At 37.4% G+C, this 12851-nt stretch overlaps 1 protein-coding gene across 5 annotated transcripts in view; it reads left to right on the top strand.

Moving 5' to 3' along the window:
• SWT1 (SWT1 RNA endoribonuclease homolog) overlaps positions 1–12851 on the top strand; it is a 42707-nt gene that overhangs the window by 5276 nt on the left and 24580 nt on the right. For all 5 annotated transcript variants that reach the window (XR_014587615.1, XM_083847076.1, XM_083847074.1 and 2 more), the window contains exons 3-12: positions 2920–2978; positions 4264–4999; positions 6550–6615; positions 6741–6797; positions 7427–7556; positions 7689–7790; positions 9118–9306; positions 9896–9989; positions 11226–11362; positions 12212–12363. Coding sequence is in view for 4 of the 5 variants with exons in the window: in XM_083847076.1 (XP_083703202.1) it covers positions 2920–2978; positions 4264–4999; positions 6550–6615; positions 6741–6797; positions 7427–7556; positions 7689–7790; positions 9118–9306; positions 9896–9989; positions 11226–11362; positions 12212–12363 (1722 nt within the window). In the remaining variant the exon portion in view is untranslated. The remainder of the gene's footprint in view (positions 1–2919; positions 2979–4263; positions 5000–6549; positions 6616–6740; positions 6798–7426; positions 7557–7688; positions 7791–9117; positions 9307–9895; positions 9990–11225; positions 11363–12211; positions 12364–12851) is intronic.

Below are 12851 nucleotides of genomic sequence, written 5' to 3'. Positions count from 1 at the left end.
GAAATGTGTTCTCTTTATTAAATTCAATATCGTGTGCTCTAAGGCAAATAAATGCATGTTACATAGTGGAGCCCAGACTTGGAGTAATATAACGTCTTGAGAGCTGCAAAACGACATCTTTCATCAAAAATAAGCCTGACTCAGCTACTTGCCACAGGGAAAAAAAGGCTAGGGCTGTCCAAATGTCAAAAGGAAATCCCCATAAGGGACAAAATGTTCCTAAATTCCATGTTGAAATTAATTGGTGTTATAGTAGACTCTCTGATAGATGGGATGGAGACCTAGACTGAGGTCTTCATGTGGTCTTCTGTGAAGGTAGGTCTTACATCAGGTCATTTAGATAAAATGCCTACATTTCTCTTACTGAGATTATGGGATAAGCACAGGAGGGGTTGCAGTTGTGCTCAGACCCCTGGTGTGAATGCTGAAAGGGTGCCAGACAGCCTTGTTCCATCTGCTTCCTCTTTTCTGACCCCAGATAATATTCTACCTGATTCCCTGGCCTTTCTGTCTTGAAACTGACAGAAGAACTCCTCAACTCAAGCCCCTGGAGTTCCCATGAACTGTCCCAAGTGGCTGAAATTGTTGGAATTAATATTAGCAACAGTCCTTCTATATTGCTAAAGGTAAATGATAATTATATTGTCTCTTTTCTCATGGATATGGGGGCCTCAATACCAATCCAGGGTGGAGAATGCTCTTGGATTAATTGTGAAAACTCAAGAATTTCTGTCACAGGAATTGTTGGGAAAAGGCAAGAGCTTCCCGTAGCCAGGATAAAACTGACTCTGCCCAATGGAAGACCTGTTGTTGCAGTAGGACCTTTAAGCGTATTAGGTACAGATACACTAAAATCTCAGAGCATTGAGGCTCCTTTAGGTACTTGGGTGCCAAACCCTCTAACTCAAAACTTAGTAATCTCCATGGGTGAAATATCAGATGAAGGGTCTACTGCTTTTCTGTTGCAGGCCGCAAGTAAATTGTCGCAAAGTACCTTAACTCATGTACAATGGTATCATGTTTGGGATTTAGAATGATGCGGTATTATTCAGAAAACTCATTCCCCATATTATTCCCCTGTCTGGCCTGTTCATAAGCCTAATAGCACCTGGCATTTGACAATAGATTATTATAAATTGAATGAAAATACCAGACCGTTACATACTGCTGTCACCTCTGTTACTGTCTATAACAAGTGGCTCATCCTTAGATGGTGCCTGTCATGGAATTAGATTTTGCACAACTCTAATGTAGCAGCAATTGAAGATTTATTATATACCATTAAAACAAATAACAAAGTTAGATTTAATCATGGAATGGTTTGGGTTGGAAGGGACCCCATCTAATTCCAACCCACCTGCCATGGGCAGGGATGTGATTTTGACAGCACTTGATCAGTATCTAAGTAGTAGTTAGTTAACACAATGATCTAAAGACATTTGCTACAGTAGAAACACCAACTTAAAGATTTGCGAATGGCAAGGTTCACCTGGGACTTACCACAGGGTCCAGGGAGGGGGGTTAAAAATGCAGTCACATGCTTCCCAAATATCCCCTTGAGTGAATTACTCAGCCTTCCTCTTGGTCTGCGGAGAGCTTGTTCCTCAAGTTCAGCCCTGAGATGTACATCCCCTCAGGGGTATCCCTACTCCCTTGTTGGGAGTGAATTACTCAGCATCCTTCTTGCTTTGTCCCACAGAGGAGCTTGTTCCTCAAAGGGTCAGCCCTGCGATGCGCGTCTCCTCAGGGGTGTCCTGAAGTCCCCACAGCTCGGGGGAGATGGAGGGTGCAGACCACTGCAGTCCCTGGAGAGTTCCAGGAGTTCTTGTTTGGGATCACTATTTGTGTGATTGCGAGGCCGTTGTCTTTTGGTCAGTAATTTTCCAGGATTTAGTTTTTTTGCCAATTTGTTTAGGAATGAAGTTGTGCAATTCACCACCACCACCACCCTTAGTCCTCAACAGGGGGGTGAAACAGTGTCAGACTTCACCAAATTCTGGAGGTAACAGAGGAATGATGCCATGATGGCTTTTCCTTTCATATTCATTGAATGAAGTGATTGACTCCAGTCCATCTCAGATTCCTTATCAGGTTGTGCCCTGGCATGAGCTCTGCCTGGGGCTCAATTGCTAACGAGCAATCCCTTCAAGGAGCGATTTCATTGAGGCCTACTGCCGCTCATAAGCCTGAGCAGGACTTATGCCAAGTACAGGAGTGGAGTGTACCCACCACAGTGCCTTAGGCACCAAGGATATGTTTTCATGGTCCCATTACAACCTGAGGACCAGGAAAGGTTTGCTTTTACCTGGGGTGGAATACAATATACGTTTATTAGATTGCCGTAAGGATTCAAACAGCCCTACATTGTCATGTTATCAGGCTTTAGCTAAAGAAATAGAACAAGTTCCACTCAAACCAAGAGTAATCGGGGATTTTCCTGTTAGGGAACAAGTAATGTGAGTGGATATCAGCAGGGGCTGTGGTAATGAGCTCTTGAGAAAAGCCAGTTAACCGCTCTACAATTTGGTTCAAAGTGATGGCATGATACCTTGGGAAAAAAATTGCTACTAACCACCTATACAGCCCTTTTAGATACAGAACCTATTATATTAGCTGCACCTTTAGAAATACAAACTCTGGTTCCTGTTCTTAAGGGAATTAGAAAATCTAATCCAACTCCATAGGGAATCACATACTGTAGAACAATTCAAAAGATGATAATGTATATAGCACATCGTGACTAGGTTGAAGGAAAACACCTTCTTTGGATCTGGACAGGTATGGATCTGCCTTTTTCAAGGTTAACTTACTTGAAATCGTAATGAATCTAGCATGAAATAATAGCTTGTTCCATCTTGTGAAGGTTTTGTTATGGCTGTTTTCTCTATAAACCCTTGGGTTTTTTCTCCCTTCTTTCAGAACTCTGAAGACACAGGATCTTATAATCTTACTGTGAAAGGAGAGAGAGAATTTCACAGGTAAGTTTTTGCTCTGTCATTAAATAGAACTGCTAAAAAAAATCAGATTGCTTTAAATTGAATTTGAATTTAAGATTTGTATTTGACTTGTTCAGGTAAAATCTGGCATTTTAACGGATGAAGTATTGGCATTGCGTTTATGAGTGGATTCTGTCTAAGATGGTCATATTGAGATAGTGGAGAAAACAGGGTTCAAACATTTTTTTTTAAACTCTAATAAGATAGGAATAATATCCTTCCAACACTACTGTCATAAAAAATCTTTTTTTTTTTCCTGTCTTGAGTATTACTTTCTTGATCTGTACTGCATATTACACATTCTGTTAGCAAAAAAAAAAAAAAAAAGGCTACAGTGAAGTCTGGAGGATAATTCTGCAGTGAAATTAGCACTTTAAATAGATGCTCTGTAGTCCTGAAATCATTGATTTCTCCAGATGTGTGAAGTAGCTGATTCCAAGGCAAAGAAAGCAATCTTTCACCTTAATAGCATGTGTAAACAGCGTTCAAAAACTATTTGATGCAAGGTAAGAATGGTCTCATGAGTCCTGAGATGGTAAAGCTTTGGATTGTTTCTTAATTGTGGCAAAATCTTGTTGCATGCTTGTCAGTGCATTTAAGTAACCTGTCCTACACAAGTTGCCTAAACAGCCTTTGCTGCTCCAGTACTTTTGATAACACTGTTATAGAGTAGGGCAGAAACTTTTTGGGTATTTTAAACCTAGTGTATCATAAATTCATTGAGTATTTTCTCTGCTCTTACAAGAAATAGATTCTTATTCAGTCTTCCTGTCATAATTCCTGTAGAATGCTAATGTATTTCCCTCAGTCATTCGTTTTCCAAGTTACTCAGCCTGTTTAACCTGCACTGTTTGAAAGCCATTAAGTGCTTGGCACTGTGTGACCAAGACTGCTGCATACTTGAATTTTAGGGTGACACACCTTATGCATCACTAAAACACCATTAAAACTTGCCAATGTGGTAAGATGGAACTAGACTGCATTAGGGCAACTCTCAAACCAAGAGGTAGTAAAATGCAAAAAAATCTTTTCTCAATTTGGTAAATTGAAACTGCTGTACAGCTGATAAAGATGTATATACCAAAAGTGCTGTATGAAGTTATTTTAAAGGACAGATGTTGCTCATGGTTAAGGACACACCAATGTGCTACTCATAAATTCGTAGTTGTAACTGCCAAAATCAAGCACAGTTGTGCTTGTTTGTTTCTTTGATTTTTGTTCTATTATATCAACTGAGCTTTTTTTTTTTTTGGTAACATTTCTGTAGATTCAAAACAGAGGAAGATGGGCAAGGGAAGAAACGATACCAAAGTTCTAAGAGTGGTGCTGATGGAAGATCCCAAGGAAAATCTCCAAACAGAAGCAGAACTACAGACAGTTCTTTAATCCAATCTGAAAAGCGAAAGAGAATAGTTATACAATTTAAATCCAAAGAAATTAAATGCGGAAAAAGTGCAAGCACCACTGATGTAGTGACTACTAGCAGGGAAAATCACAACAAAGGTCCTTTTGATGGAACAGAAGGAAAAAGACTCTGGCATAGCTTTGCAGTTCAGAGGGACAAGGTGGTGAAGAAAAGGAAAGAGAAAGTTGAACTCTGCAAACTAAAGGCAAAAGCTGAACAAACTATGTTGGAAAAATTTAAGTCATCTGTGTATGATTTGCATGTTCCCCATAAAAAGGCAGACAGAGACAAAAAATGGAGTGAAGATGTCAGAATTCCAAAAAAGTCACCTAGCACATCCACAGATGTGCATGATGATAGGCCTTTCACTCAGAAGTCAAATAAATTATCTAGGACTTGTGAAGAAGAGTATGAAGAACGATATGAGGAGTTTTCTAAGAAAAATCGGCAAGCTAATAAATGTACACCATCAACTGAAACACCTCAACGATGGGACTGTTGTAAATGGAAAAAACAGGATGCTGGTTCTCATCAAGCTGCTGGTAATTCAAGGACTGAGGAAACAGACTTTGAAGCCCCAGCAGTATGTTTTAAGCAGGTAACAAGAACACAGTTATTTCTGTTACTATGCAGATAGTTGTTCCAGGCAGGTTTTCTGAATGGCTGGTGGTTTTTATGTAGGCTGACTGTCCTGCAGAATTCAAACAGGCTTCCATAGCCAACTAGATGGATTTTTCTGATCACACCGTAAACCACATTAAAATGCTTCTCTGCTCTGCTAAATGGTTAGATAAACTGGAAGAATAAATGTCATGTGTGTTAGGACTGCGTTTGCACATATGCTTCCGTAGCTTTACCTTACTGCCAGGTGTTTGGGTTACTTCGATTTAGGTGTAAGTCAACGGAATATTTTTCTGAGCTGACAGGGCTGTATGCACAAATTGAGTCAATGAAACTCCCTGCCAAACAGGTGCTTATTGCCAGCAAAGTGATGCCAGGAGAACTTGTTCTTGTGGATCTAGGACTGAATTCATACGTTTCCTGCATAAATTCTTGTTTGGCACTGATACGGTTTGTTTGTGAGTTCTAGTTGTGTTTGTCTCTGCACCTCTAATTACATATCTTCTTATCTTGAGCATCCTTACTTTTTGTTGTCGTTGTTTAACATGCCTAGCATTAACTTTTAGAAATTTCAGTTCATGTAGTAGTGCAATCGTTTTGTGCACATGCGAAGATTATAATCACATACAGAGTAATGGGAATCATTGAGGTTGGAAGGTGCTTTGAGATCATCTAGTCCAACCTCTCTACTTAAGCAAGGTCAGCTAGAGCAGGTTATCCAGGACTGTGTCCAGTATCTCTGTTTTGGGTATCTCTAAGAATAGCAGCTCCACAGCCCCTCTGGGCAACCTGTTCAAGCACCTTCAAAGTAAAACAAACAAACAAACAAAAAAAAAACTTTAATGTTCAGATGGAATTTCCTTTGTTTCGATGCCCATCCGATTCATGCCCATTGCCTCTTGGGCTGTGTCTGTAGTCCACTAAGGTCCTGGCCCCTTCTTCTTTACACCATCCCATCAGATATTTATATATATTGATAAGAGCCCCCTCAGCCTTCCCTTTCCAGGCTGAACAGTCTCTGCTCTTTCAGCCTCCCTTACATGACACACTCCAGACCTTTAATTATCTTAATAACCTTTTGTGCAACTCCATTAATATGTCTTTCTTGTACTGTGAAGCCCAGATCAAGAAAACACCGGTTTACTGGAGTTAATGTAGTTGCTAAAATTGTAATACAAACTCTAAAGGATTTTTTAAAGAAAAAAAAAAAACAAACTTTTAAAGCCATTGGATACTTCAGTAATAGTTTTAAGTGTTTGTTGTAAAAAAAATATTTTAAGGAGTTCATAATCAGAAACCCACAAGAGATCGGAAAAATAAATTTACTGTGTAAACCACTACGTTTATTTTAAAGGAAAGCCAACCTTATAAGCCCTTTAAAATGCTGTTGTAGATGCTTTATCATGGATATCAAAAACATGCTTTACGTTACCTGTTAATTTCACTTGGCAATATTCAGTGTTCTCTAAAAATAATTCTTTTTGAAAGACGGTTACGTATCCTACTTCTGTTATTATTTGTTTCTAGAATTTTGAGGTCCCATGCACATCTGACTCCTACCAAGTCAGAGAGAATATAAAATCTATCCAAAAGGTAAGTGATATACTTGTTTAATACTAAAGAGCTATATTCTGAAACTCCTGATAAGGGGATCACTTGTTCCTCAGTCTTCCTTGATATTTTGTGGTGTTGGTATGTTTTTGTAATTCTTCCTACAGAGCTTTGAAGTCTTTCCACCCCCTCAAGGCAGTGAGAACCTAGAAGGAGACCAAGAGGTTAGTAATGCTTCATTTAACACTTCTTAGTTATATTAAAAAATGGAGTTTTGTGGCTAGACAACTCCGTGGATTTCCCTAGTATTCTTCATTGATGGTTTATGATCTACACTTCTAAATATGTGGAGCATTTTTTTCAAATACTAAAGTGAAGTATTGCTAGTCAGGAACTTTCTGAGATAGAAAGGTATATTTCTGAGATAGAAAGGTATAATATTTCTATTATTCTCTGCAGCACTGGGGGCCTTCGTAGTTGCTTGCATACTCTAGCTATCACATTTGCCTACCTGTAACTTTCCAGAAGGAAGAGAGATACTTTTTGAGAAACATCTGATAGGTGAATTGCAGTCTGTGTAGCAAGAAAATGGAAGAAAAATTTTGGGTACTAGGTCACAAACAAAGGTTTCTAGGCCATATTTTGGATGTCTTTTTGTGGACTTCTTACAGTGGAGGATGGGCAGAAGATTCTCACAGCTTTACATTTGCTGTACCAACTTAAAATGTTTTGTTCCAGTTTTAGTCAGTTTCAACATAAAACCATTAATGCAAATATATCTCTTTTGGAAACAATTCAAAAGTGATAACTTATACATAATTAAGTTCATATGTGTACATATTTTTCATTGTAGATGCAGATAGTTGAAGATTTGCATGTTGCTCGTATTGAAAAGAGGATGTCTCTGTCTGTAGCACAGACCTGTGGAGAACTTACAAGTATGGAAATAGATCTTCCAGAACAGGATTTAAATATTTCGGCTGGTATGTCATGATCTTATGTTCTTTGGTATCTACTTGAATCTGGTCATTAAAATCAGTGACCTGAGTAAAGAGTATACAACTGATTTTCTCATAACTGTTTTTTTTGTTTGTTTGGTTGGTTTTTTTCCGCAGGGGCTTCTACTTCTGGTCTGAACATATTAGTGGTGATTGACACAAACATAATGATCAGTCACCTTGAGTTTGTCAAGTCCCTGAAATCTGAGGATATACCAGGTATGTGAATACATGGTGGCCAACAAGAAATTTTAAGAAAAAACAGATGTAAGAATATCAGACTATATGAAACAAACAAAAACCAAAACAAAAATACAGAAAAAAAAAGGGCTCCTTGAAAAGACATCAGGTTTCATGCAGAGACAAGAGGCTCACACTGTTTCTGTGGCTGGTTCTGTGAACCCAAACAGGCTACCTCTTAAGGAAAGTTCAGATATGAAGTAGTACCTACTATGCTTATACTTGTGTGCTTACATTCCCAGGAATGTGTATGAATTTTTAGAAGTAAATAAGTCTTACATATTGCAAGAATATACTTTGAAACATTTAATCTGTTACAAGTGGTAGTGACGTTTTAGCGACTTACTGTTAGCAGAAGTAGGATGGTGCGTGTTAGCTGTTGTTAGACGTGTTTTGAATTTATCAGAGTGCTTGTGGTGCTTTGATTCTCTTAGCTAATGCATACACCTATTCCAGCCAAATGGAAAATAATAAGGGTCCAAGTAATTTTCAAGAGTGTGTCAGACTGTATTTCTCTTTCCCAAGTTATGAATGGTGTTGCGTTGTGTAAACTGGGAGCTGCTGGCTCAGATGCATTTTTTTAAGAATATTGCAGCTCCCAGTTTCTGGTCATGCACCAGACCCATTACGCAAAAGGTTCAGAAGGTTGATGATTACTGACCTATTTACTGCAATGCAGATGGATGGTAATGGATATCTTAAATATTGTATTCTTATCATGTGAATGGGAAAGAAAACAGTTGAAGTACTTGTTTTGGGTGGACCAACAAAACAATCATAAAATTTCTGAATTAGTTACAAATAAAACCATGGTCCAATATCCATACTTCCCCTTCCTGTCTTAGGAATGCTGGTTGGCAGTTAGTGCAAACCATTACTCTTTTATTTCATGTTTGTGTTTGCATAGTGACTATCATGCTCATTCCAGTACTTTCAGCTACTGTCACCTTGCTTTAACATTTTACGGTGAGTGTGATGGAGTGTTAATCACTGTAGATATGTTTTACAATATTGCTACACACTGTTTTCAAGGTATTCATTTGATTAAAATTGTTTATTCCTTTTGTTTGCCTAATATTGTTATTTTTACATGTAATTGGTACATTTCCAGTTTGAAGTTAGATTAGAAAGAGGGAACTTTAGCTGTTCATTTTTTAATGCTAGGTGTTCCTGAGCACTGAAAATGAAAACTATTGGGAAAAAAAAAGGGGGGGAGGGGTGAGCTTACATAAATATGGTGTTTGGATTCAAATTTAACTGTATTATCAGTTGATCTTTCAAAATGTCTTTGTTTTTTTCCTTGTAGGTGTCGGTAGACTTGCACTGATAATTCCCTGGGTTGTTTTACAAGAGTTGGACCATTTGAAGAAGGGGAAAATGTTGCAGCATGTTCGGGACAAAGCTATCCCTGCAGTCCAGTTTATCTACATGTGTCTCAAAAAACAAGATTCAAAATTGTGGGGGCAATCCATGCAGCTTGCTTCTCAAAAAACATGTAAGATATGCAGTTTATTTGTTTTTGGGTTCTTAAATCCTTGTGGTTCACCTAGTGTGAACCTCAGCAGCAAATTTTGAGTTTAATACAGTCTTCACTCTGACTTCGCACTTTGCTAATAAAAGTTCGCTAATGGCTTACAGCAGCCTTCAGAGCGTATCGAAGGCTATAGTGTGCAAATAACTTATTCGTGTTAGTGCTTTGTGCGCTGTTGTTTTATTGGTCGTTTCTCGCTTTAAGCTGCACCTATTATGTTGCTAAGTGAGGGATTAGTTAATGAAAATTCATCTGGTTACTCCTTTTTTTTTATCTACAGGCTAAGGATATGTTTTATGCTTTTGCTTTTGAGGAAGTTGTTGCAAAATCTAACATATTCAGAAACTTATGCATGTTTCACTTTGAGGTTTCCTGGCAAAACTGTAGTGTTTTTGAGTGGAGCAGTACCTCAGAATTCAAAACTCATATTTGTGCTTTGATTACTTCTCTGTCCTTGTTTAGGGACTTTTACATTTAAAAACAGTACCATGACTACACTGAAGTATTTCTTATGTTTAGTTACAAGTCAGCACTGTCTTAACTAAATTTACAGATGGCCTGAGTGACGAGAATAATGATGATCGTGTTTTACAATGTTGTCTGCAGTATCAGAGCCTCTTTCCTCAAGCTGTTGTCATACTGTGCACGTGAGTTCCTGTGTTTCTAGACTTCTTATGAAGTTTAAGGTAGTCTCATGCCAAATACAGCATTTTCAAGTCATACCTTAAAGTGAAGAACTGCTTCAGCAGTAAGGTTTTTGAGGAGTAGTCACCCTCTTAAAAGCTGGAGTAGAAGGGTACAATAAAACACAGAGGTTGTAGGCTTAATCACCTTCATGTGCAGGAGGCCTGAAGTAGGACAAAGTTTATTCAGTGTTCAATTTTAAAACTTTTGAAAGCGTAGCTTTCTCAGATTTTATTCCGATTTCTCACAAAAATATTAGAGTTATGAAATTGGAAAAAAAAATGTCTTAATGATTGAGATCCAGTTAGGTACTTGCTTCTGCCCACCTGGTTGGACATAATAATAAACATTGACAAGGGCAATCATAGAAAGATGGAAGACAGAGACAGATTTGCCTCTTGTTCTGTGATGGTAACAGCTGAGTTTCGAGTATTGATTCTCGGTTTGATATAAGTCATGTAAAGCAAGTTTTTAAAAGGTTTATACTACTTGACAGGTACTGTATATAGTTTGGTCTTTGCTAAAACTGTTTGCTGTGTAGCTTCAGGAAGTGGGGTAAAGTTCATAGGTTTGCGTAAGTTGATGTGTGAAACTGGGATGTTGCTGGAAATACTATTTCAGTCACAGTATCGGTGTGATTTTAGATTTATCAGAGTAAAGAACAGGAGATGTTGAAGGTGACTTCAGAGGCGCTTTTCATCTGAAAATGCATTTATCAATAGCAGCAATGGGAATTTGTGGGAAACTATTAGAATCCAAGTCTGTGTTGCATGTCTGTAGTATGTCTGTAGCTGGAGTATGTATGCCTCAAGGTAGCATCTGTGACAATTTGGCCAGCAGAACAGTAGAAATGGGTGTAAAAAATGAGGATTTGTTATATTAATCTAATAAGGTATGTCTTCGAATCATTGCTTTGTTTGCATTCTAAGTTGATAACAACTGGGTGTCACTACTACAGTATTTATGGTTGTTTTCAGTAAAGCAAGCCTGGAGCCTGGAACATATTTTTTCACAATAGCTGCTTTAGTTAATATTCTGGTTTAATTCATTGCACTGGTTCTACTTGCTTGAGATAGAAAACTTTGTATATAATGAAGCTTACAAAATTAACTTACAGAAGACAAATTGTTCAGTGTGTTATTTTTATTACTTAATACGTAGTAATGTCAGTTTTATGTCAGAAATTAATTCTCTTCTAGGGATGATAAAAATTTATGCAGTAAAGCCATTGTGAGTGAGGTCAAGGCATTTTGCAAAGCAGATTTGGTTACTGCTCTACAGAATCTGAATGTAAGCAGGCATCAGAACTGTGTTGAGCTGCAACAGTCAAAATATGGTAAGTTTGTTTAATGTGTACATAAATGTGCTGACTTTTGAGACAGTAATCACTGTAGGGGCAGGAGAAGAGTTTCTACTCTAAGCTCAGTTTTTATGCGCTTTGAATGGATAAAAATACTTCTTGTTTTGGACAGGTTTTCTGTTTTCAAAGGTAAACAGTTCCCTGAAAGTTTGAGACCTTTATTAAAACATCTGTCTCGTAGGGTTTGAGGAAATTCATGAGACATATTTTTATTTGACAGAAAAAAGAAACAAACCCACAGCATGGATTACCTGCGTTTATAGTCATTTAAAAGGTGTCCTGAAATTTTTAGGACTGAAAATAGATTTTTCCAGTTGAACCAGTTTGGGTTCTATTCATATTTAGTTGTAAAATTTTGTATGTTTAGATCACTCCTTTACATTTAATAATAATGGCTTTACCTGCATCCCAACCAGTAAGTCTTGATTCTTGGGTTGCCTGTTCATGTTTCTAAGAATGCAAATACAATAGCTTACACAGCTTACAATAGTAAGTAGTGTTCTGCTCATACTTGCTGATAACCCCACTGGCTGTATATGATCTAAGTTATTTGAGGAAAAAAGTAACGTGGAATGCTATCACAAATTAATAATGCTTTGGAGAAATAAGATTTTCTTGTTTAGTAGCTCATAATTAAAAATACTTGCAATACAAGTAGGTATAAGTAAAAATGTTTGATACTTAATTAGCTCATCTGCTTTGTAACATAAATATGAAATGCAGTCTGCCTTTTATTTATGGGAACAAGTGATTTGTGTGCTATCAACCTAAATTAGCTATAGAAGCAGTTGCAATAAGTACCTCTAATTGCCATTGGTTTTACAGATGCGGAATTCCAGAAAACAGAAAGAAGTGAAGCACATCGTTCTGCTCGATTCCCAAATATACTTCCAGATCTTGAAAAGAACTTAGGAGAAGCTTTATCATGTATTTTGGAGACTGAAATGAAAATTGCATTTGGAAACCTATGGATGGAGGTAGTTTCATATGACATCTTTCTTAATATTTCAAGTATTAAGAGGTTTAAGTGTCCTTGGTATTTTAATGGTATTAGCACCTATGCTAAACCAAACAGCTAATTCATATAATTCACTAACGTAACAGTTCACTTAACAAGTGTTCCATTTTACAGTTTCACTTTCTAACAAGATTGTTGTATTTAACCAGTACTTAACCAGTAATGACCGTGCAGTGTTTTAGTAATATGGGCAGTCTTTTAATAATACAGTGATAGAAATGCTGGCTGTGAAGTGTGAGTTTTCAGACCTCTTTGTATTAATTTCATTAGATTTAGATTTCTGCTTTTCCAGTGTGGTTAAATCACTGCATTGTAAATATGTCCTTCAAGAAATACTTTCATCATGTTTTTAAATAATATATTTTATATAATATTGCACTTGTTGCAAACACTTACCTCCCATTGGAGCTGATGCTTTTATATACTACTTGCATAAGGTTATTCACA

Source organism: Anser anser (assembly GCF_964211835.1).
Source record: "Anser anser genome assembly, chromosome: 8".
Taxonomy (NCBI): domain Eukaryota; kingdom Metazoa; phylum Chordata; class Aves; order Anseriformes; family Anatidae; genus Anser; species Anser anser.
This window is presented reverse-complemented; position numbering and strand designations above follow the sequence as displayed.